The 27,916-nt window shown below is 34.9% G+C and overlaps 1 protein-coding gene across 4 annotated transcripts in view; it reads right to left on the bottom strand.

Moving 5' to 3' along the window:
• EPHA6 (EPH receptor A6) overlaps positions 1 to 27,916 on the bottom strand; it is a gene marked incomplete at its 5' end in the record, with an annotated part of 867,182 nt that overhangs the window by 706,886 nt on the left and 132,380 nt on the right. For all 4 annotated transcript variants that reach the window (XM_081234488.1, XM_081234490.1, XM_081234489.1 and 1 more), the window contains one exon: positions 13,994 to 14,657. In XM_081234488.1, coding sequence (XP_081090614.1) covers positions 13,994 to 14,657 — 664 coding nt within the window. The remainder of the gene's footprint in view (positions 1 to 13,993; positions 14,658 to 27,916) is intronic.

Raw genomic sequence — 27,916 nt, 5'->3', positions numbered from 1 at the left:
CACAGTCTCCGGACACGCAGGCTCAGCGGCCATGGCTCACGGGCCCAGCCGCTCCACTGCATGTGGGATCTTCCCGGACCAGGGCACGAACCCATGTCCCCTGCATCGGCAGGCGGACTCTCAACCACTGCGCCACCAGAGAAGCCCTTAACTCACCAATTTTTAACAAATAAATTTTCAGTGTCTAGCATGGCAACTAGTCAAGATGTTTCAGAGTGACAGAATTAACAGTCTTTGAAAAGGTCTCATCAGCAAACGGCCAAAGCTGAACGAATATGCCTCTAATAAAAATACCCACATATACCCTATATGTTTTACAAATAAAGTCTTTTCTTGCAGATATTTCTGCGTTTTAATAAAAATCAAACTCTTTTTCCCAAAACAGATCAATATGAAATCCTCTATTGAGCATTTCTGAAATTATATTTCTTAGCACAGATGCTTTAACAAATGACTGAATAAAAAGATAGTAGCTAGCTTGTGAGGAAAACATTTCCACTAGAAGTTTTGTTCTGTTTAGTTGTAAAAATGTAACACACTAATAACAGGCTTAAAAGAACAAGTTTGATAATTTTATTTATATTTCCCAGATATACATTAATTTGCCTATATGGAAGAAGTCTACAAACACTATATGTAAAGCAAATACTTAAGGTTTACGGGCCATAGGGTTTCTGAAGCAACTACTTAACTCTGCAACTGTAGCTTGAAAACAGTGATAGACAATATGTAAATGAATGGACTTGGCTGTACTCTAAAAAACTATTTACGAAAAGGGGCTAGAACAGCAAGCAGGGTGTAGTTTGCCAACTCCACCTACAGAGTGTTAGGTGATACTGACAAAGAGTCTCTCTCTCCTTGACCAAACTTTTAGTCAGGCTCTTCTGAGCCCTCTGTTCAATTAGGCCTGACCATGGACTTTTGTCTGTGTTCCTGCAGAGTCCAGTTTTAGCAAGAATCTTGCTAAACTGGTTTAGAGAAAATCCCCCACCCTAAATACCTGATCAATTCCTCATCTCCCATCATCCGCCAGGTGGTATCTGGTCACCCTGGTCCACCATGAGAAAGAATCCTGTCAGGATGGTTGAGCCAGAACTGCCCCAACCTTTACCCCTGATGTTTCCCTCTTAGTAATTTTCCATCCATTGACCCACACCATACTCCGTGGCTATAAATTCCCACATTTCTTGTTGTATTCAGAGTTAAGCTCAATTTCTCTCCACTACTATGACACTCCATTGCAGCAGTGCCCCTGAATAAAGTCTGCCTTACAGTTTGTTTTTTCACTATGGTATGAACAGACTTTATAGCTTGCAACAGGAAGTGGAAGAGGAGGGGATATGACAGCTCCAGCTCCTAGGGTGGCTCCACAGACTTGGTCGCCACTCTCGAAAAACTTGGTTCTTTAACACGTGTCACAAGGATTTTTTTCTTTAACAATATCAAAAACAACCTGTGATTTTTCCTTTGATTGACCCAAATCTATATTTAATACCTAGATGATGTCTTCTTATTTTCATGTTTCTCTTTCACCTTTTCTCCTATTCTTCAAAAATTACTGTTTCATCATAGTTGTAAAGTTCCATGAAAATCCTAATTTGTATCCAACAAACCAACATCTTTTTGTTAAAACTTTGCCTTAGGTTTCATTTTACTGTAAGAAGAAATTTTCTGTGGGACTTTTCTTGCCCCCAAATAGATCCTTAAACTAAGGTACAATTAGAGGCTAATTGTACACATTTTAAAGAAAGATGGATTCAATGGTGAAGGTAACTCCTTTGGGACATGGTAAAAGATGGCAGTGCTGGCCCTATACCCACATCACTGTTGCTCTCCCCTCCCCTATCTCAATCCCTATAAAGTAAGAACCGTGGTATTAAATAATCCATCTATTTTCCCTATTAATTAGTTATCTCTACTTTACCATAGATTAAACTATTTCATGTAATGTAGTCTATTTTTTCCCTGTCTACTCAGTACCAGTGATAAATATTTCTCTTTGAGAAATAATACTACACATTTTAAATATCTTCTCTTGAATATATTTTAATGTCTGCCAGGGCTCTTGCTCTCCTTTAGCATCCTTTTGAAATAATCTATATGTCATTCCACTTATTATTTCATATAACATTTCTAATCATTTCTGCTGAGTTCAAAGTGGCAAAACAGTAACAATTTTGAGTGTGATTTGTTTATAATTCTAAATTAAAATTTATAACTTACAAATATTTAAACTTCTCATCTAAGACCACAGTATGTATATCAAATTATTCTACTCTTCCTTACATCACTCAAAACAAATTTGTAATTCATTGCATTAGATAGAATATCCTCTTGCCAATTTTTAACAAATGTAAGAAAAAATATATAATTCAGCATTAAAGTAATAATGCATCAGGAACAGATAACTTTACTGAATCAAAGATGGGTCATCTAAGGCAATATATTATTATAACATTTCATCAATAAATATGTAGAGAAATTTTGTGGTCACCTCAATAGATGTCAGAGAACTTTTGAAAAAATTTAGCAACCATTTTGAATAAAAATATTTACCTAATTAATGTATCCTATTTATTGTATAGGATAATTATTTTTTAAATTTTTTTACATAATTAAGCATCATATTTCATATGCATGAAAAACTAGTTCACATTTAGCAATCTATAATACCCACATACAATTAGGCTTTAAGAGGAGTATGCTCGGGCTTTCCTGGTGGCGCAGTGGTTGAGAGTCCGCCTGCCGATGCAGGGGACACGGGTTCGTGCCCCAGTCTGGGAGGATCCCACATGCCGCGCAGCGGCTAGGCCTGTGAGCCATGGCCGCTGAGCCTGCGTGTCCAGAGCCTGTGCTCTGCAACGGGAGAGGCCACAGCAGTGAGAGGCCCACATACCGCAAAAAAAAAAAAAAAAAAAAAGAAGAGTATGCTCTTGGTCATAATGCAATTAATAAATTAATAGCGAATCTTTAGAAAAGCTCTCACATAATCCATATGTATTGCCATTTCAAAGTTTTACCAGTTAAAAAATGTCCAGTTAATTTCATTTTAAATATTTAATTAGTATATAGATAAATAATATATTTTTTTACCATGGTAGGGTGAAAAGTAAACCATCCTGAATAGTATTAGTTAACTTCAAAACAAGAATAGAAACAAAACAAAGAAATGAGGATATAAGGCATCTTAAGAAAAAAAGAAAAAATAAACTGATCCTATTTAAAGAATTCTATCCAAGACAATAGTTGTCTGTCTCTGTCCAAAGGAACAGGGTTTGCATCTTTCAAGAGGTTTTCATGGCTTTCTATAGCAGTCACCTTTGATACTGTCAAATAATGGGAATAAATCATGCTTTTTCCTTGTCCACTGCTGAAGATAAAGCAGAGCTTGTTTTTATGCTCCCAAAGTCCCCATCAATTTTGGTACTGCTTGCCTCTTTATATGGTGATAGTCCTTGTATAGAGCAACTGGCAACTGGAAATCTCCATCCCTTTAAATTATCACCACTCTATAGTTGTCTGTAAAATGGAGACTACCATTTTCAGTAATACCTATATTCCTTATTTATTATAACTTATCCTAAAAACAAATAGTTTGGTCTAAGATCAGATTGAAAATAGTAACTGGTTATACAGAATAATGATAGAGAAATATTTGCAATACTAAAATTTTCCATTGTATAGTATTATATGCCAAAAGGGAAAAAAATTCAAGTACAAAAAAGAACTATTTCTTTAAAAGGCCACATGCATAATTGAGGACACCAGTAATTTATTTAATTCTCATTATAAGTCATTATTTCAAAGGACTCAAAAATATTAAGAATGTCCCCTCCATATCATCACAATGTGTATTCGAGTTTATCATCACTTCCCAGATAATCATAACTGTTACTATAAATAAAATAAAAAATGCTTTTCTCACAAAGGATAACAAGATATGTTAAACCAAAGTAAACATTTTAAGTATATTTATATCAGATACACTTTTTTCAACCCTGTCGCACCCACTCCTTGTTCTGTATCAAGTTTTATTCCTTTGATGCCTATTCTCCTTAGAACTATGTTGTCCTTTGAAATATACTTCCCTAGAGCTGAGATATGTAAATACTCTAAAAATGCAAATTATTACATTTTTTTTCATATGGAGGATACAAAGTCAATAGTACCTTGTAGTTCTAATGCTAGCTCTGAATATACAATGAAAAAATGTATAACAAAATTATCCTCAGATTTTAACACGCATGATATAATTTTACTATATATAGATATGATGCTTAGAATAAAATTTAATCTGAATTATATACAGATTTATTAAATACAGTATTTTGTTATACTCTATTCCTATAAAATGAAAAGTGAGATATTTTTCTCCTCTGGTAAAATTCTGCCATTATATCTTCAATGTACTACATAATACCCCACTGGAAAGTTTATTCTGAATGTTCTCTGTTGCTATTATGGATACTTCATGGAAATAATCACCCCCTCTTCAAATAGTTGAATCCTATTTATTTCTATGCACAGAGAATAAGGTTTAAATTTATAGAAATAACTTATATTCTAATGTTTAATTTAGCATAATTAGTTCAGTTTATATATGGTTCGATGGAACATTAATATATAGCCTAATGCTTGTCTGTTGATCAAAAAAATCCTGATTATTTATACTAGATGTAGCTTAATATTAAAGTTTACACAAAGAAGCTTTTGCTCTACTGATTATATAATTTTTACAAGTGTGTCAACTGTGAGTAAAATGTATATGTCATTTCTATGCCAAGGCTTCTAAGAAGAAGATGTGTACCCTATATGCTTTTCTTCTTTCTCTCACTGGACACAGATGACTACAAGGCCATACGAGATAATGGAGCTACAGACAGAAAATATATAATTCTCCTATTTTCTGTATGAAGGAAAGCCCTCAACAGCCAGGAACACCCTGGACTGTAATGTAAATTAAAAATGAACTTCTATATGTTAAAGCTCTAGAATTTGGAATTTTGTCTTCTCAGCTTTTAAATATTACCCTAATTGAAGGGCAGGTGTGCATGTGTGTGTATGTGTGTGTGTGTGTACACAAAGAAAAAACTTAGGGTGTGGATTTTGTGTGTAGTTTCTGACACGTGGAATTGACAGATTAAAAGGCTACTATGACTTTAAGGAAATCTTATTGCCAACAAATCATGAGTCTGGTCTAAAAGACCCTGTAACTATGAAATGACTCTGAAGTCCCCAAAATAGATGAGCATGAAACAGGTATGAAAGCCGTTCAGCCACCAATAACTAATTCAAAAACTGTCAGGATAATAAGAAGCTCACAGATAGCATAGCCAAGGGCCACTGAGAACGACAGATAAGAACATCAACTCAATTGCTGTTGAGGTTCTTCACAATGCCTGCCCATCACTGCTATGGAGCACTAGTTTCTATTATTCTCCCTTCTTAATGGCAGTTTTCTACTTATTTCAACCATTGTATATTTTGTGTTAGGGTAAATGGCTTGTCATTTAATGTGTAGGTCACCAGCTGACAAGAGAACGTATCTGAACCTGATGGAGAAAAATTTGTATTGACAGATACATGAGGATGCTTATGTACACTTTGTGGATGAAGTGGCAGACTACTGCAGAGATAACCAAGTATCTACAAAAATTGGGCTTCCTCTTCCATGATAAAGAATTGTTGCTGGGGCTTCCCTGGTGGCGCAGTGGTTGGGAGTCCACCTGCCAATGCAGGGGACATGGGTTCGTGCCCCGGTCCGGGAAGATCCCACATGCGGCGGAGCGGCTGGGCCTGTGAGCCATGGCCGCTGAGCCTGCGCGTCCAGAGCCTGTGCTCTGCAACGGGAGAGGCCACAATGGTGAGAGGCCGGTGTACCGCAAAAAAAAAAAAAAAAAAAAAATTGCTGCTGGAAAGTGACTATTGAGCCAGGGATAACATTTAACAACAGCCCACCCCTATTTGCAGTTAGGTGTGGTCACATATCCAGTTCCCAGTGCTGTATTTGAGAGGAATTAATGTGGCTCTTCAGATCTGAGTTGGTTAAGAAACACATGTGCCTTCTCCAATATCTTTTTACAACCTCTGAACTGGACACAGATAACTACAAGGCCCTAGGAGATGGCTGGCCCACTAAATGCAAGAAGTTCTAGATCCCTGAATGTATGGAGTGGAACTCCTGTCAACCAGTAATACTAACATGAATTATTTGGTAAATTTCTTAGGGCTCTACAGTTTTCTATTTATAAGGCCCTAGGGAAGAAGATTAGTTCAAATATAAACTCTCTAAATTAAAAAATAAAAAAAGACACAGAAAACAAGTTAGCACACAAGTTACAACTCCAAAGTACATGCTGACACTAATGCTTAGAAATATTTAGACTTCATTTCTTTCAAAACTTATTTGAATGTGACTTTAAAATGCATAAAGAATAAAATAGTATCCATAAAAAAGAAAAATAAATTATGAAACAAAGTAGGCAGAAATAAAACAATAACAAGTGAGAATGAAAAAAAAAACCTCAATGGATGAAGTAATCTCTTAACTAGCTGTAGCCAAAGTGAAAACTCATTACCTGGAAATTAGCTGAGATTGAAAATTAAAAGAAAAAAAATATCAGAGACAAAGAGGATAATATTGAAAGTCTTCAACAAATATCTCATAGGTATTCTAGAAATACAAAACAGAATAAAGTAACACACACATACACACACACACACACTTTTTCAGGTTAAAACACAAAATGAAAAGTGAAGCAGGAAAAAATAATCCTTAGCAGTTACATAATAATGTAACTGAAGACCAAAAATATGGAACCTATAGGAACCTATAGGAACCTATCTCCCAAATAATGACAGTTAAGACTGTCAGAAGGTCACTGGCAACAACAGATTCTTATGGACAGGGTAATAATATTTTCAGAGTGTTGAGGAATAGTAATAGTCATTTAGTATTCTATACCCAAATAAACAATCATTGAAAAGGGAGGACAAAATATTTTTAGATATCCATTAAATAAAGGGCTTAAATTTTCAGAACCTTGCCAAAAGATCTACCAAAGGATATACTTCAGCAAATGGAATAATGAACCCAGAAGAAAGGATATAATGATAGAAAAAAATATCAAGTATAAAATCTGTTAATATATCTTGGTGTATCTAAGTACTGATTTTATGAAACTATTGATTTTGTTTCTTTAAAAAGCCAAACTAAAACTCTAGACAACATTCACAAGAAAGGTAGTAATTTCAGGGGGTGACATGGTGTGTCATGTTGGAAAGAAAAGAGAGATACTATATAATTTTATCCCCTCTTAGAGATATATGTGTTAAGAAAGGATTTTTTAAATTAAGCATAGCTCCTATAGAAATATGATTTATAGCTTTCAAGTTGGCTGACAGTAAAATAGAACTATAACTGAAGTTAAAATTTGGTCAAAATAATTTATTAAGAATGATCATTTTAAGACAGTTTATGTTTTAACCTATTTTAAAAATTGTGAGAAAGAACAAAGTACAATATACTTATTTAACTTTATTATGTTTTGTTTGGAAATAATACCTTCTATTTTTAGACTCCTTCAAGGCTCTTGATTTCATATTCTTCTCAAGCCAGATGAAAATCTGGAATTGCTTCATGCAATAAAGCAGCTTTATTTGGAACTGAAGGTTATATTGTAAGAGTTTATATTTATGTTGTGATAACCTTTAGAAAGTGAAAATACTATTTGGGCCAATAAGTCTGCCCCTTTTTCTGATCCCAATCTCACCTTTCAGATTTTCATCATACCCTCAAGCCCCCTTATTTAATGCCAGCAAATCCTGGTGTTTCAAAATTTCTTTATGCTCTCTGCTTCCACAATCATCTCTGATAACATGATTAGACAGAAGATCATAAACACAGAGCATAAATGCTTCTGAATTGCAACAGAGGACAGAGTCATGAAGCCTTAATAACAACACTCTTCAGGAGATCAAATCGATAGCTATGTCACCAAAGGCCCTGCATATCCCATTCACCTCTGTGAACAATAATGCAATGGTCCAAGAATTGCCACCATCCTTTCCTCCAGAATTTTTAAGCAGCACTAGAGGGAAAATAAAAACATGTTTCTAAGAAGATAAAAAGTTATAAAATATGCTTTATGTTTTAGAACTTTACTTTCATAGCCAGATGTTATTTTGTTAAATTATATCATGTGATACTTAAAGGCTTAAAGAAGATACCTTTGCAACAAATATATATATATATATATTCATAGCAGGTCTGAAATACCAAACCCTAACTAATATCTCTAAGGACAAGTGTTACTACCTAAATGAGATTTATTCTAAATTAATATCCAACAGGAGTTTATTAGGGATTCATGTCACTTCGGAACTCACAACTCAACCAAAATTATTCAATTTTCCATGTTAATTGATTCCAATTTTCTTCCATAGTGTTAAGATATTCTTAGTTATATGAAGTGAAACACTATTTGATGTAAATTAATGTTTTATGAATCAATGCTATTTTTTATTCAAGCCCTTAGTGGAATAAATTAAGACAATTAAAAAATTAAATCTGTAACATCAATATGCCTAAGTATGGCAGTTTTAATTATGAACTTATGAAATAAAATTAAAAGTTATGAAAAATAAGATATCGGAGTCAAGTATAAAGTATTGCCTATAATGTAGAGTTGCCCAAATTACTGTGGTTGGTTTTAAATTTTAGCATATCTGCTTAATATAATGTTTATGTCTATTTAAACCTGATAGAAAATAATAAGAATAAAAGTGCCTCTCTTTTTTGTGCTTCTAGAATTTGGATCTAGCTTAACATTACAGAGAAAGGAATCACAAGTTGAAACATTTAGTATTATAACTTTTAGGATAAAATATGATAATAAATTATTTAAATGCAAATAAATATACACAATTCATTATATATGATAGTATGGGTAGATATAGATTTATTCTATTTTAAACCAGCTTATTGTACTTTTGTTATGTAGCAGCCCAAGAATTCTCGAATGTACTCAAATAAATTATGAGTATTCCTAAAGCCTCACTGTAATTTTTCCTATTTATCATGTCTAACAGCAAAGTCCCAGATAAATCTATATTTTTCCATCATTCTCAGTAGCCTGAATCTCAGAATGGATGTGTACATACTGTTCTAACACTGCCCGTATCAGATTCCACAAAATAAACACAGAGCGAAAAGGGACTAATTCATGATGAATAACTAAGGGCTCCTCTGTACTGTTTGGCAGGCAGGAAAAGTTAAAGCATCAGGTGAGAGCATGGATGCTTGGAATAAGGAAATGAAAGAGAAAGAGAAAGGAAGGGAGGAAGTGAAGAAAGGGAGGAGAGAAGGAGACAGGGAGGGAGGAAGGGAGGGAAGAAAGACACACAAAGACCAGACTGAGAATTATCTAGGCTTTAGTTATAAATCTAGTATTAGTTACCAAGTGGCCCCAGGGAATAAAATACTGTTCTCTATAACTTAGAATCCTGATTCATAAAATGAGGGATAAAAATATTTTCAAAGGCTTTCCAGATCTAAAATACCACAACCCTCCCTGAAGAAAACTTTCCTATTTCACAGAAGTATGAAGACACAGAGCATTCTGTCAGTATACCAACAACTTCTACCTTTAACTATTCAGTAGAACCTGGTACTACTTATCATTCACATCAGTAAATTTCTTACCCTTCATTACACAAATGATTTTTAAATATATCTCTTTTATCTGACAGCCCTGGTAAAACAGGCACATAAATAATTAGAACAAATTATAGCACAGATGACAGAGAAATTAACTTTGTGAAGATACAGATATATGTGCTATATATATGTGATATATACATTTGTGCTAGACCCTGAAGGATGAATAAAATTCCACCGCAGAAAAGGAAGAAGAAAGGGACACCAAGCAGCTAGATAAAACATGAAAAAAAAGAGCAAGAGACATGAAAAATACATGGATTATTCAAAAGTAACAAAAACAGAACAGGAGACAGAATTTGCCAAAGTCAGAAAATAATAAGACAAGGCCAAATTGTGAAGTCCCTTGAATGGCACAATGACTAACTAGTTCTAATGGAAGAGAAAGAAAAAATAGAAAAATTTCCTAAAATGAAATGTATTAAAATTGCTATCAGGATTTACACAATAAGTGACTTTAGGGCCTCAAACATCTCAGATGAAGCATCAGACACGTGAGTGAAGCCATGTTAGATGTCCAGCCTTGTTAAACCTCCAAATAACTGCAGTGGCATTGAGTGACCCAGATAAACCAGCAGAAGAACCAGCCAACTGAACCCAGTCCATATTTCCAGATTGTAAGCAAATAACTTATACAGGATAAAAGATACTGTTTTAACAAAAAGCTAAAACATGTAGCATTTGCTTTAGTAATGAAAAGACTGTGAAGGCTGGAAGAGTGGCAAGAAGGCTGTGACTGGAGGATGGAAGAGCAGTAAATTAATTATTATTGGAGATAATGAAAGGTCAACCAACAATTGGGGAGAAATACTACCTGTGATAACTTGGAAGACACAAAAAGTACTTCATAATGTTGTGGATCAAATTAAGAAGTTTTTCTGAAAGATGGTGAAACTAGCAACTGGCCACATGGAAATTCTTATAACTAAGGAGGATAACTCAGAGGACAAAGTCAAGAGTAATGAAGATAAAGAGCCACAGAGAACTAATCCCAGGTTGCAGAACTGGGCTCCAAGCAAAGAACAGTCCTTGCCCCTATAATTAGGGACTCTGATGACCTTTGCTGGATTTCAGAATCACAATGGACCAGTGACTGCTATGTTCCCTGCCTTCAGGAATGTGAGAATCTTTTACAATTTTCCTAATCCTGTCCCATGTGTGTTGTGTGTGTGAGGAACAATAACATCTCATTTAGTTTTTAATTCTCCAGATGAAGGAGAGCTTTAGCTATGAAGCTTTATTCATATCCAGAAGAGATTTCACTGAAGCTCTTCTGGACTTCAACACAATGCCATAATGGAATAGATCTTTGGGAGGATGTGGGCTTTTGTGCATGAAGGAGGGACATTAGTCACAAGAATTAAGAGAGAAGACTGTGTATACTGTTACACTGGCAGCTCCCTATAAACATGCTTACAGGCATTCAGCCCCTTTTGCAGTCCCCTCGTATACTCACTTTATACCTGGCCATGTGAAAAACTCCCTCTTCGGCCAGCCACTATACTATAAAAAAGCTTGAGTCAGATTCTTTAATGAGGTAAGGCCATGTAGAGATAGGCCCTGGAATATAAGAGGTCATCTTAGACATTCCAACCCCTGTTAATCTCCCAGCTGACTTCAGCTACATGAGTGACCTCTGTTTACTCTACAATAAGCAGAAGAATTACCCACCTGAGCCCTAAGAAATCATAAATTATTATGGCTTTAAGTTACTAAGTTTTGGGTTATTTTACCTCAATAGCAATAGATCATTGAAACATATGCCTCTACTTATTTTATCTCTACTACCTATCAAAATGATTAACAGATAGTAGGTACTCAAAAAAATAGCTAAAATAAATTCTCTAATAGAATAAACCAGAAGAAAATGATATACATTGTTTTTTCTTTTCTCATTATATATATAAACATACAGTCACATTATTGCCTGAGCTATTCTTTATTCACATAAATTTCAATTAATTTGTCATGTAGGTTATAGGTAATTCTGAGATTTGGTTGTGAGATAAATTGTTGACAGACTGCAACAGAATCCATGATAAAAAATTATTATCAGGGGATAGAAAGGGGCAATATGAAGCATCAAGAACACACTTAAATAAATACTTTAAAATGGAAACTAGTGATAGTGTAAGATACCTTTCTCTAAAAATGAGGTCTCCACGTCCACTTCCTTTCTGTTTGTAAATAGCAATTCATTGTATTCGATTGGAACCAGGCACATCTGTTTGCATGTAATAGTTTTCCATATACTTTACCATTAATTGATTATAACCACTAATTTATTTTTGGATAAGGAAGTTAGTAAGCCATGGATTTAGAATCCAAGTATAACCTTCCAATTCCTGCCATCTGCTAGAAGAAGATGATGAACATTTGTACTGTACCCACTCTCTCATTTCTGCAGTCAAATAAATTATAATAAAGATAACAAGCCATAAAAATGAACGAGTCTAGCAGTAGTGCTAGATAAGCCGATAATTATCATATGTCCAAAGTCATCTTTGCCAACAACTGAAGGAATTTTCAGGCATGCAAACAAGAATGAAATTTCACAGAGCAGACATATTAAACAAAAAACATCTAGTCATCAATGATTGTCACTACCTCTAATTCTGTGATCAATGCCAAAAATATATTTAATAATAATTAATCACATAAATCCTTAGATAATTATTGTTTAAATAATTTTAAAGCTTTATTATTTTTACCAATATCCAGCATCTACCTAATATAAAATATGGTAAAACTACATGGTTAGTATATGTCATATGTTTTATCCTTGGCTATTATTGCCTTCTTAATCTCACTGGAAAATTATTCATGTTGCATTTTCCAATGTAAAATATTCTATAGTGCCCCGTCAAAGGATCATTTATATTGATAACTTATTTTTGTTTCATTCTAAATCCTTGTTACAGGTGAACAAAAATTTTGAATTAAATCTATATAAATTTCAATGAAATATATTTTAATGATTAAATAGTGAAGGAAAGTTGGCTCACACTTTAAATAAATATACTACAGACTTTTCATACAAACAGTACTTTCAAATGACCAAACATAATCATCACCGGTGGCTTTAGTGAACTTTTTCAGCATTCAAGAACCCAAGTGTTTCATAAATAGATAAAACGTTTAAAAATTCACATATATTACCACTGACCCTTATATAGAAACAAATATGTTTTTTTCTCATTTACTTTCATCCCTTTTAATGGGTGGGAACATACCACCGAACATCACCAAAAAAGTAAGTAAATTCGGTATGGTGCTATAGAAAAAAAACTATAAATAATTTACCATTGAGAGGAAAAGATCTCTACTATGTTACTATTTACCAAGCATTAATTTTATTTCTTTATTTGTGTTTTGATTATGAGTCCTAAATCCAAACATAATTGATATAAATTATCTTTATCAGGGGATATGCAATAATTTTTAAGTGTATATATTTATTAGATTAATAAGCCTTCATAAAATGATTCAAACAAAAATCGTTTTATCTTGAAAATTACAGATATTTCATATCATAACTATATGAAAGGTATGGTTTTAAACTTAATCAGCATTGCATTGTGTTCATACTTCCTAATAATTCGATCTTGCACAAGTACTGTCATTTAAACAAAAAAAGCTAATGTGTTATATGGTAGGAAATTGTACTTAATAGTAGCAAAGGATAAATTTCTGATATACTCAGTACTCAATCACCAAACACATAACATTCCTATAAACTATCCTATATATTTTTAAACATATGTATGATTCATATGCAAACATATGAATTCCTCATTTATTTAAATATAATTTCGGCTTACCTAGGTACTATTCAATTATTACAATTCAACATGAAAGAAAGAATTGCTTTCAAACTGTCTTTAAATGTCATATTCTCTATAAACCACCAAAACATAAAAGTTAAGCAAATGCCTGCTTTGATCCCTTTTGCTTTTTGTTGTTACTATTGATGTTGCTTTCCTTTATAAAAATCAGGTAAATACAGCAATTCATACAGCAACTATTCTACTGAAGGCAATATGGAAGAACACTTGTTATGGTATATAATTTATTTTACATTTTCATACACCATTCCCAGGAGGAAAAAATATCAGAAATTATCTTATAGTTAATATGAGTCAATTTCTTCCACAATTAATTCTTCCAGGAATAGTATTTGAAAATGTATTATTTGAAAATAAATATACAACCAATTTACCTTTAAAAAACCATCATTTGAATGCATGAATAATTATTTAAATATTTCTTTCTTACCGTGGCAAGAACCTTCAATTTCCTCATATCCTGTACTGCAGATACACCTTCCAAGAGGAACCAGCCAATCTCCATCAGCTCCACAATACAGTTTAGGAGTGTCACGTTCTTCTGCACTCTTCACACAAGAGCCCCTTACTTCAACCAAGGAGGAAGAATCAACCCTTGGGATAGTGTCTGGAAACATGGCCAGATTACGAACAGTAAAGGGGCACTTTTTGTAGAAAACGCGGACTGAAACTAGGGCAATGCATGCCCCGATGTCTTGAAAAGCCAGATAAAATCCCTTCCTTTCTATAGGCCCCACCTCACGAATTTCAGTGTTGAGTTTGAGGATGCGATCACCCAAATCCATCTGGGTAAAACTTTCATCAGCAGCAATTGTGTCAATCTTTGTATACTGGCTTGGCTTGAATTTAATTCCATGGGACTCATCTGATTCCACATAATATAGATTAAATGTTTCTTTGCAAGTCCCCAAGACCCATGGGATGCTGTTACAATCCCTCAGTGTGAACTTCATTTCCACATAAATTTTCTGAGCTGCATCACGGGAGATCCAGTTTGTACGAAGCCAGTTGTTTTGGTTTGGTTCCATCACATTACATACCTGGTATGTGTGAATGGGCCTATTGTGTTCATCCATTTCAGTGATGGCATCCCACTGCAAAAAGCAAAAATAAAATAAATGATTATGAAACCACAGTGGTCGAACATATACAACTACTTCAAAAATTTTCTGTTTTACTGAAAGAAAAATGAATAAAAAAGATACAAATAAAGCAAAGCAAAGCAACAATAATGCGGGATTTTAACCAGGAGGCTTTCATTAAGACAATAGGTTCTGAACATACCAGCTGTCCTGGTATGAATCTTACCTTCTTACATGTTAGTTGCAACATCAAGGGATACTTTATTTAACCTCTAGTTTCCTCAACTATAAAATGGAGCTGATAAGAGTACCTGTTTCATAGGATTGTTGTGAGGCATAAATTAGTTAATATATGTAAAGAACTTTAAATGGTTTCTAGTACTTTATAAACAACCTAAAATAGCATCTATTATGTGATCAAATAACTAGACCAATGACAAATGTACTCTAGTTACCCATTTGTCTTCATATCCAAGTTGCCACAAATTGAGGTATATTCATCAGTATTCAATTAAACATTTACATGTCTATTTTGATAGAAAATAGACATAGAGAAGGCTTTAGATTTATTCAAGAAATATTTATCAGGCACTATTCTGGACACTAGGAATACAGCAGTGCACTAGCTGAACAAAAACTCCCTGCCTTCATGGATCTTACTTAGAGTGAGGAGACGCAATAAAAACTGTAAATGAGTCAAATGAAAAATATGGTAGAAAGTACAGTGGGAAAAAATAAGGCAGGGAGATGGGGAAGAGGGTTGAAATTTTAAATAGTATGACCAGAGAAGGCCGTACTGAGATTGTGACATTTAAGTAATGTCTTAGGGGTGAGGCAGTGAAGAAGAAAGAGTAAGTACCAATCCCTGAGGCAGGAGGGTATAGGTATGTTTTAGGAACAGCTTGAACGGGCACTAAACAGAGAGGCAAAGAAGGTGCAAAAAAGCCCTTGTGAGCATTGGAAACACTTTGGCTTTTACTCTGAGCTAGATCATTGGATTTTCTTCACTTCTGTATGTTTACATAGAAGCATTCTGCCACCTATATGAATAGAAAAAACTTATCTTTTTTATAATTTTAGTAAAAATGTTTGAGTACATTGAAATTAATTGGCATTGTCATTATTTATACATCTAATACTGCATACTTCTATATTACAAATTTAGATTGTAAGTATATTTTATTTGTATAATAAAAGTTATAATAATTTTCAGTAAACAAAAACACATTCTGGTAACTTCACAGTCTTTTTGGAAAAACATACTAGTCACCATAATTTCTCATTTCTATTAAAGTACAGTGGAAATGATAAACTGTTTTCTATAGTGAATGTGTTCTATTTCTTGATACCACACTTCAGTGATTTATAATAAGCTTATTTAACTCATCCAGTTTGCAGTTTCTTATTTTATTTGGCTGGAGAGAGTTAATTAATCGAGACTGGTGGAATTTCAATTAATATAGTTTCTAACAGAATGGCTTCTTTCCTTAGTCTGTTGGATTGTTGAAACACTAATACTTTCAATTATCTACTTTAAATTTCCACAAATAAACAATTTATATTATCCATCAAGCAAACTTAAAAACAATTCTGTATCTAAAATTTCATTTGTAAGTTGCTTGCTTGAAATTCAGAAGGTATTTTCCAGAAGAAACAATGAGTTCCTTTAGAACTGTGGATACAATTTTACAAAACACACCCACTGCTTATCAGGGGTGATCCAAAAATTTCACAGAGGCACATAAAATTACCCATCTAAATACCTTTCATCCTAACATATTATAGGTCTTATATGACTGTTACACGTAAATTTAAAGGCAAACCAGAACTATCAGAGCTCATTTAAAATGGTAAGCTAACCATTCAGAATATAAATAGTAAGACAAGATACAACTAATAAAATCTGAGAACTGTCAAAATAAGTGTCCAAAATTCTAAGCATTTTTCCCATTGGAAGCCTCTAAGGTACTTATCCAGTGATTATTCTTATTTCAGATAAATTTCTAATCAGAATTGATTTTATTCCTCAGGGAATGCATGTAATTACTATTGTCTACACTGCATCCTCTACTCTCCCATATAAGAGTATAGAGATAGACTGTCAATAAATTCTGTTTGAATAATTACATCTTAACATCTTCAGACTATATCTCTTCATATTAATAAAGTATTAACCATTCTCATCAAACAATCAATTCTCCTAAAATATGAGATTAAATAAATGTGAAAAATTACATCTGTGACAGAAAAAATAGTTCTGAAATCATTACATATCTTTATTTAAAAATATGTTGAGTTTGGAAAAATGTTTAGATGGAAAGAAGGATCAGGGATGAGAAGAATATGACATGCATACACTGAATCAGGATTAATCTGAAACAAGAGATAAGGAAATAACAAAACACATGCAAATAATGAGAAATGTGGTTCTTTTCAAAGCACTACATAAGGATGTTTAACAAAATGGTACATTATTTTCTATGTTAAATTAATGATTTTTGAGAAACAATGGTGTTTCTTCTCTCATAATCAAAAAAAAAAAAAAACAAACAATAAAAAAAAAGAAAGAAAGAAATCAGAATGAGATTCAGATACCAAAATAGCCAAAAGGGATCAACTGCTAAATTTAATCTGATCCAAGAATACTGAAAGTAATTTAAATTAGATTTTTAAATTTGAATATGATTCACTAAGAGTATAAATAAATTCAAGATTGCTATAAGATCTAAAAGGCTAGGAAATTTACTAAAAATATATTGTCATTAGTAGATATAGAAATGCTATCATATTTAAATCATAATGTATCCTTTGGAAACACTGCATTTACACAAAGTTATATTTGTATTTATACAGTCACATAACTTTTAGTTACAATTTCCAAGTATTAAAATAAATAGAGCCTCTAAAAATATGGGGTCCAAGGAAAGAATGGAAGTATAGGGCTCACATACCAAATGTCTAAATATTTTTAAATGATAAATCATTCTTCAAAGAAGGTCAAACTCTAAGTATGTTCTATTTGCCTACTTTAGAAAGATACTGGAAGGCCAGGTTCAAATTTAAAATATTTGGACTTCTCAGAATTTCATGCCAGCATGTGGTAGTCTATCCAGAGCCAACACCTAACCTTAGTCAACCGCATTTCTATTTCCTCCCTGATGCTAGGTAAATCCCATACCATGAAGGACTTCACACAAGCACATACATGAGCATCCCAGTCTTCATGTCCCAGCTGTGTCCCTCCTTTGCTACAAAAAGGTGCCAAATCTGATTCTCTATTCAACCTAGGTTGAGCATACCAGTAGCACAGTTTACCCTTTGGAGAATGGACCCCCAACAAGAAGCCTTAAAGTTCTTGAAAGGAGATTTGAAGCCATCTGAGCAGGGAATTCAGAGGTATTACCTACAGTGTGGTACAGAAGGAAAGCATAGGATCTAAGTAGCATACTATCTTATTGCTCAAGGTCATTGCTTCACAAAGAGGGTTGTAGCTAGAGAAATGAATGGGGACAGCCATCTAAAGCTCTAGGAATAGTGTATCACCTTCCATTCCCAAGTCTAAAGAAAGGTATAATCTCCCAAGACCAAACCAGGAAGTAATAGAAAATATGAACAGACTAGTTACCAGTACTGAAATTGAATCAGTAATTTTAAAACTCCCAATAAACAAAAGTCCAGGACCAGATGGCTTCACAGATGAATTTTACCAAACATTTAAAGAAGAGTTAACACCTATCCCCTTCTGAAACTATTCCAAAAAACTGCAGAGGAAGGAATACTTCTGAACTCGTTCTATGAGGCCACCACCACCCTGACACCAAAACCAGACAAAGATATCACAAAAAAAGAAAATTACAGGCCAGTACCACTGATGAACACAGATGCAAAAATCTTCAACAAAATACTAGCACACCAAATCGAACAATACATTAAAAAGTTCATATAACATGATTAAGTGGGATTTATCCAAGGATGCAAGGATTTTTTAATATCCACAAATCAATCAATGTGATACACCACATTAACAAATTGAAGGATAAAAACCATATGATCATCTTGGGACTTCCCTTGTGGTCCAGTGGCTACAACTCCAGGCTCCCGGCTCCCAATGCAGGGGGCCCAGGGTCGATCCCTGGTCAGGGAACTAGATCCCACATGCCACAACCAAGAGTTCACATGACACAACTAAAGATCCCACATGCCACAACTTTTAAAAAAAATCCTGCATGCTGCAACTGAAGATCCTGCACACCACAACGAAGATCTTGCACACGGCAACGAAGATCCCGCATGCTGCAACTAAGACCCAGTGCAGCCAAATAAATAAATAAATAAATAAATATTTTTAAATGTATGATCATCTATAGATGCAGAAAAAGCTTTTGATAAAATTCAACATGCATTTTTGGTAAAAGCTCTTCAGAAAGTGCGCATAGAGTGAACCTACTTCTTCATAATAAAGGCCATATATGACAAACCCACAGCTAATATCATACTCAATGGTGAAAAGTTGAAAGCATTTCCTCTAAGATCAGGAAGAAGGCAAGGATTCCCACTCTCACCACTTTTATTCAACGTAGTTTTGGAAGTCCAAGCCACAGTAATCAGAGAAGAAAAAGAAATAAAAGGAATCCAAATGGGAAAACAAGAAGTAAAACTGTCAATATTTGCAGATGACATGATTCTATACATAGAAAATCCTTAAGACACTACCAGAAAACTACTAGAGCTAATCAATGAATTCAGTTAAGTTGCGGGATATAAAACTAATACACAGAAATCTGTTGTATTTCTATACACTAACAATAAAATATCAGAAAGAGAAATTAATGAAACAATCCCACTTACCATCACTTCAAACAGAATAAAATACCTAGGAATAAACCTACCTAAGGAGGCAAAAGACTGGTACTCTGAAAACTATAAAACACTGATGAAAGAAATTGAAGACAACAGAAACAGACGGAAAGATATACCGTGTTCTTGGATTAGAAGAATCAATATTGTTAAAATGACCATACTACCCCAGGCAATCTACAGATTCAATATAATCCCTATCACATTACCAATGGAATTTTTCACAGAACTAGAACAAAAATGTTTAAATTTGTATGGAAACAAAATAGACCCCAAATAGCCAAAACAATCTTGAGAAAGAAGAACGAAGCTGGAAGAGTCATGCTCCCTGACTTTACACTTTACTACAAAGCTACAGTAATTAAAACAGCATGGTACTGGCACAAAAACAGAAATATAGATCAATGGAACAGGATAAAAAGCCCAGAAATAAACCCAGACACTTATGGTCAATTAATCTGTGATAAAGGAGGCAAGAATATACAATGGAAAAAAGACAGTCTCTTCAATAAGTGGTGCTGGGAAAACTGGACAGCTACATGTAAAAGAATGAAATTAGAGATTCTCTAACACTATATACAAAAATAAACTCAAAGTGGATTAAAGACCTAAATGAAAGACTGGATACTATAAAACTCCTAGAGGAAAACATAGTCAGAACACTCTTTGACATAAATTGCAGAAATATTTTTTTGGATCCATCTCCTAGAGTGATGAAAATAAAAACCAAAAATACCAAATAGGACCTAATTAAACTTAAAACCTTTGCATAGCAAAGGTTACCATGAACAAAACAAAAAGACTACCTACAGACTAGGAGAAAATATCTGCAAATGATGTTACTGACAATGGCTCAATTTCCAAAATATACAAACAGCTTAATATCAAAAAATTAAACAATCCAATCAAAAAATGGGCAGAAGACTAAACAGACATTTCTCCAAAGAATACATACAGATGGCCAGAAGGCACATGAAAAGATGCACAATACCGCTAATTATTAGATAAGTGCAAATCAAAACTACAATGAGGTACCACCTCACTTCGGTCAGTATGGTCATCATTAAAAAGTCTACAAATAGCAAATGCTGGAGAGGGTGTGGAGAAAAGGGAACCCTCCTACACTGTTGGTGGGAATGTAAATTTGTGCAGCCACTATGGAGGACAGTATTGAGGTTTCTTAAAAGACTAAAAATAGAGTTATCAAATGATCCTACAATCCCACTCCTAGGCATATCAGAGAAAACTCTAGTTGGAAAAGATACATGCACCCCAATGTTCATAGCAGACATGGAAGCTATGTCTGCTGTTTACAATAGCCAAGACATGGAAGCAACCTAAATGTCCATTGGATCAATGGATCAAGAAGTTGTGGTACATATATATACTGGAATATTACTCAGCTATAAAAAAGAATGAAATAATGCCATCTGCAGCAACATAGATGGACCCAGAGATTATCATACTAAGTGAAGTAAGTCAAACAGAGAAAGACAAATATCATATGATACCATTTATTTGTGGAATCTAAAAAAAAAAATGATACAAACGAACTTATTTACAAAACAGAAACAGACTCACAGACATAGAAAACAAACATGGTTACCGAAGGGGAAAGTTGGGTGGGGGAGAGGGATAAATTAGGAGTCTGGGATTAGCAGATACATACTACTATATATAAAATATATAAACAACAATGACCTACTGTACAGCAAAGGGAACTATATTCAATATCTTATAATAACCGACAATGGAAAAGAATATATATATACATATATAAACATATGTATATTATATACATAACTGAATCACTTTGCTGTACAACACTGTAAATTAACTATAGTTCAATTTTAAAAAAGGTTAAAAAATCTGATTTGGAGTATAAGGTACTATAATTACTCTTTAATATCAAAGAGAGTTAGATATTATAAAAAACTTTTATGTTCTGCTTCATTATTGGGTGGTTAATGTAAACATTTGCCTCCAAACTCTTTTGCCTCCTAAAGTTCTCCACTGATCCTACAGATCATGTGTTAATAAGCAATAAACAATATTTAGTGAGTTTACAGTACATATTAAATTCCATATGAGGAATGAAGAAATTAGATACAAGAATTGCTTGCTCTTACTGGACTTATTATAATATTTTAAGGTAATAAATTATGAAAACATAATTGACAGCACAGAACTGAATATAAGAAACAAATAAACAGTATATATAGTAAATAGAGTAAGTGTCCAACGGATAGCAACACTTGTGAATGAGGGTGGTTTGGCAGTTTGGGCCAAGATGGAGAGACTGAACTTTAACCTTAAAGAATTACAAGATTCAATAAGGCAGAGGAAGAAGAGTGTATAGAAAAATAATGTATAACACTAATCTATATGCATATAATTTTTGGCAGCACAGTCCTGTACTACATATATTTAGTGGGTAAAAGTTTTCGCCCCTATTTAAAACAAAAACAAACACATACTTATTCTCCAGTTGTGAAATATTTAGATGTACATGATTTGGTTAAATAAGAATCAGTTGTACACCAAAGGGTTCTTTCTTTTATAAACTTCAAGGGCACCTTGGATATAATGATTCCTGAGGGCAACTATTTGTATCCTGAATTTATACCATCAAAGCTTTTTCACAAATATTAACTTATTTGGTCCTCATCAGTCCAATAAAGTGAGACAGATATTTTCATTTTCACATTACTGATAAGGAATTCAATACCCAGGAACTGCATGGGCCAAGGACTAGAACCAGGCCTTCTAACTCCATTTTCTGTATTTCATGATGTTTTACTGGTGACTTGTTGGCCTAGGGGAGATTGTCTCTCCCAGGGCTAGTTAATTCTTAGAGATCCCAAAAGCCTCTGGGCCTAGAGCATATCTTTCATAGGCAAATCAACCAAACCAGAGTCTATAGGCCCAACTACTTCCTTACCTAACTCTCACACACCAAGCCAGTATTTCTTCTGTCTTAAACCCCGGCGCAGGTACCAGGCAACTAGAGACCAACCCTATAGCCCAAAGTCTGAAGGAATTATTCAAACTAGCCAATCCTAAGCTGTTTACTGGGCCCTGCCTTGCGTTTCCCACAGAAACCCCAATAAGGGTTCTGACTCAGACTTTCCCCTCACTCCTGTCTTCTGTCACTTGACCAAAACCGATTGCTTCCCCTGTGGCCCTGCATAGCCTTGATGACCTCCTTCCTGGAACCTGTGCGTATAATAGACTTCTCCTTTCCAAGTGTAATTCTTGTTTCCTCCTGTGGCCACAGTGACTTTACCATACCATTATCCAACATGTACATTCTTAGAACAAACAGCTATATGGTTCATTACACATTCTTCCTGCCAACCCTTTGGAAGACAACTGATTCTTGCTTAATCAAAAGCTTTCATTGAGCAAGACACTGCAAGAGACAGTGCTTTTCTATTCATCACATGTAATCCTCTCCTTGATCCAAAGAAACAGACTCATAAAATAACTAATAGATAGAAGAAGTTCTCTGTTCTACTTAACCAGCCACAAAAGCAGATACAGTTCACAAGATATTCTACCCTGCAGAAGCATGTATTAAAGTAATTAAACAAGGAGGCTATTAGACTGAGGTGGCTCTAATGCCTTGGCAGCTTGTGTAAGCAAATCCAAACCTGAGCTATGATAAATTCCTATAAATGTTCCAAAGTTAGGAAATAAAAACCTAAGAACAACCAATCACAAACAGCCATCTAGCCTTTCCCACTTAAATGAGGTACCCACTTAAGTTATAGCCAATCAAATAATTTCCGTGCTTTGCTTCTATGTCTGCTGTATAAAAAACACCTTTCCCCTAGCTCCTGTTGGCAGAGTGACCCTAACCACTTTTGGTTTGATGCTGCCTGATTCAAATCAATGTTAGTGATAGGGATAGAGTAGAATAATTAGTTTAAAAATCCCACTAGGGGATTAAAGACAGAAAGGAAATTTTAAGGGAGTTTGGGAAACTGTTGTAAGCTAATGACCATTCAAGAAAAGAATCCAATAACCTACTGTATCTTTTTTTTTTTTTTTGCGGTACGCGGGCCTCTCACTGTTGTGGCCTCTCCCATCGTGGAGAACAGGCTCCGGACGCGCAGGCTCAGCGGCCATGGCTCGCGGGCCCAGCCGCTCCACGGCATGTGGGATCTTCCTGGACCGGGGCACGAACCCGTGTCCCCTGCATCGGCAGGCAGACTCTCAACCACTGTGCCACCAGGGGAGCCCCAACCTACTGTATCTTGAAGGAAGACCAGGTGCATTCAAGTTCCAGGCACACTCAAGCCACAAGTCCTGATAGTTAAAACACAAGACAATAGATATGGGGTCTGAATATTGTTACATGAAGCCAGGGAGTTAATGGTACTTGAAGAAGAGCATTTCTGCATGTAGCCAAGATGGAATATAGGGGAAAGGGGAAAGAAACTAGATGAAAGGGAACATTATACCAAAACCTGAGATGCATAACCATTTTTTAGTATATGTTACCATCTTTCTGCTAAAATACATATGATTTCAATAACGCCATGACAGTCCCGGCTAAACCACATAGGGTCAAAGGAGGAACTAATGATGTAAGCCTTGACATCTACCCAAGAATGATGAAGAAGGTGGTCTTCCCCCTCCCACTTTTTCTTTGATTATAAAAATGTAGCCCTCTTTGCTGTCAGGGCTGTGCTCCCTTGCCTGCCCACTTGTACCTCTCACAAGCTTCCTATGCTAATAAACTCACTCTTTACCTATCATTTTGCCTCACCCTGAATTCTTTCTGTGACAAGACAAAAGAACCTAAGCTTCAGTAAGTACTGATACCAGGTGAGCAGTTTCACTTAAAAGACAGTGGGTTTGAGTCTCCTCCTAAGTCAGGGATCATGGGTTCAAGTCCCAATCTGAGGCGTGACTGGATATGAGACCCATCCAAGAAAGAATGTGGCTTCATTAGCTCAAATAAATTCATAGAAATTTTAATATGCCTCTGTTTACCTTTCAACACATGTATGCATGTTTTGTTTTACTGAGTTTTTTCTATACTATATAACAGTGAATTGTTTTACATATAGGTTTTTAAGTCATATGAAAATATAAAAAAATATAATAAACAATAATGAGATGGAAGAGTTGGAATATTTTGAGTTTAGTTCCTATTTTCTAAAAGCAAATAGCTGGAGGGGCACCTTCAAGATGACGAAGGAGTAAGATGTGGAGATCACCTTCTTCCCTACAAATACATCAAAACCACATTCACATGTGGAACAACTCCTACGGAATGCTACTGAATGCTGGCAGTAGACCTCAGACTTCCCAAAAGACACCCTCAGGTGACCTACACGCAGAGGCAGGGGCAAATCCCAAGCTGAACCCCAGGAGCTGGGTGAACAAAGAAGAGAAAGGGAAACTTATCCCAGCAGCCTCAGGAGCAGCAGATAAAATCTCTACAGTCAACTTGATGTACCCTGCATCTGTGGAATACCTGAATAGACAACAAATCATCCAAAAATTGAGATGGTGGACTTTGGGAGCAACAGTAGACTTGGGGATTTGCTTTCTGCATCCCATTTGTTTCTGGTTTTATGTTTATCCTAGTTTAGTATTTAGAGTTTATTATCATTGGTAGACTTGTTTATTGATTTGGTTGCTCTCTTCCTTTTATTTTTTTAATATATATATTTTTCCATTTTCTCTTTTTGTGAGTGTGTGTCTGTATGCTTCTTTGTGTGATTTTGTCTGCATAGCTTTATATTTGCCATTTGTCCTGGGGTTCTGACTGTCTTTATTTATTTATTGTTTTATATAGTTTTTAGCGCTTGTTATCACTCGTGGCTCTGTTTTTGGTTTGGTTGCTCTCTTCTTTCTTTCTTTTTTTGGTCACTTTTTAATTTTTTAATTTATAATAACTGTTTTCTATTTTAATTATTTTATTTTATTTATTTTTTCTTTCTTTCTTTCTTTCTTTTTTTTCTCCCTTTTCTTCTGAGCCATGGGGCTGACAGGGTCTTGGTGCTCTGGCCAGGTGTGAGGCCTGAGCCTCTGAGGTGGGACAACTGAGTTCAGGACACTGGTCCACCAGAGACCTCACGGCCACATGTAATATCAAATGGTGAAAGCTCTCCCAGAGATCTCCATCTCAACACCAAGAAGCAGCTCCAATCAACGACCAGCAAGCTACAGTGCTGGACACCCTATGCCAAACAACTAGCAAGACAGGAACACAAACCCACCCATTAGCAGAAAGGCTGCCTAAAATCATAATAAGTTCACAGACACCCCCAAACAAACCACTGGACGTGGTTGTGCCCCACAGAAAGATAAGATCCAGTTTCATCCACCAGAACACAGGCACCAGTCCCTTCCACCAGGAAGCCTACAAAGCCCACTGAAACAACCTTAGCCACTGGGGGCAGACACCAAAAACAACGGGAACTACGAACGTGTAGCGTGTGAAAAGTAGACCCCAAACACACTAAGTTAAGCAAAATGAGAAGACAGAAAAACACACAGCAGATGAAGGAGCAAGGTAAAAACCCACCAGACCTAATAAATGAAGAGGAAATAGGCAGTCTACCTGAAAAAGAATTCAGACTAATGATAGTAAAGATGATCCAAAATCTTGGAAATAGAATGGAGAAAATACAAGAAACATTTAACAATGACCTAGAAGAACAAAAGAGCAAACAAAAAATGATAAACAACACAATAAATGAAATTACAAATTCTCTAGAAGGAATCAATAACAGAATAACTGAGGCAGAAGAACGGATAAGTGACCTGGAAGATAAAATAGTGGAAATAACTACCAAAGAGCAGAATATAGAAAAAAGAATCAGAAGAATTTAGGAAAATCTCAGAGACTTCCTGGACAACATTAAGCACAACAACATTCCAATTATAGGGGTCTCAGAAGAATAAGAAAAAAAAAAAGGGACTGAGAAAATATTTGAAGAGATTATAGTTGAAAACGTCCCTAATATGGGTAAGGAAATAGTCAATCAAGTCCAGGAAGCACAAAGAGTCCCATACAGGATAAATCCAAGGAGAAATATGCCAGGACACATGTTAATCAAACTATCAAAAATTAAATACCAAGAAAAAATATTAAAAGCAGCAAGGGAAAAGCAACAATTAACATACAAGGGAATCCCCATAAGGTTAACAGCTGATTTTTCAGACAAAACTCGGCAAGCCAGAAAGGAGTGGCAAGACATATTTAAAGTGATGAAAGGGAAAAAACCTACAACCAAGATTACTTTACCCAGCAAGGATCTCATTAAAATTCGATGGAGAAATTAAAACCTTTACAGATTAGCAAGAGCTAAGAGAATTCAGCACCATCAAACCAGCTCTACAACAAATGCTCAAGGAACTTCTCTAGGCAGGAAACACAAGAGGAGGAAAAGACTTACAATAACAAACAGAAAACAATTAAGAAAATGGTAATAGGAACACACTTTTCAACAACTACCTTAAATGTAAAAGGATTAAATGCTCCAACCAAAAGACAAAGACTGCCTGAAATGATACAAAAACAAGACCTGTATATATGCTGTCTACAAGAGACCCACTTCAGACTTAGGGACACATACAGACTGAAAGTGAGGAGATGGAAAAACATATTCCATGCAAATGGAAATCAAAAGAAAGCTAAAGTAGCAATTCTCGTATCAGACAAAATGGACTTCAAAATAAAGACTATTACAAGAGACAAAGAAAGACACTACACAATGATGAAGGAATCAATCCAAGAAGAAGATATAACAATTGTAAATATTTATGCACCCACCATAGGAGCACCTCAATATATAAGGCAAATACTAACAGCCATAAAGGGGGAAATCGACAGTAACACAGAAAGTGGGGGACTTTAACACCCCCCTTACACCAATGGACAGATCATCCAAAATGAAAATAAATAAGGAAATACAAGCTTTAAATGACACACTAAACAAGATGGACTTAATTGATATTTATAGGACATTCCATCCAAAAACAGCAGATTACACTTTCCTCTCAAGTGCTCATGGAACATTCTCCAGGATAGATAATATCTTAAGTTGCAAATCAAGCCTTGGTAAACTTAAGAAAATTGAAATTGTATCAAGTATCTTTTCTGACTACAATGCTATGAGACTTCACAGGAAAAAAATCTGTAAAAGTACAAACACACGGAGGCTAAACAATACACCACTGAATAACCAAGGGATCATGGAAGAAATCAAACAGGAAATCAAAAAATACCTAGAAACAGATGACAATGAAAACATGACAACCCCAAACCTATGGGATGCAGCAAAAGCAGTTCTAAGAGGGAAATTTATAGCAATACAATCCTACCTCAAGAAACAAGAAACATCTCAAATAAACAACCTAACCTTACATCTAAATCAAGCAGAGAAAGAAGA

Source organism: Mesoplodon bidens, assembly GCF_964165515.1.
Source record: "Mesoplodon bidens genome assembly, chromosome: 5".
NCBI lineage: Eukaryota > Metazoa > Chordata > Mammalia > Artiodactyla > Ziphiidae > Mesoplodon > Mesoplodon bidens.
The sequence above is the reverse complement of the archived record's forward strand: the minus strand, read 5'-3'. Positions and strand labels throughout refer to the sequence as shown.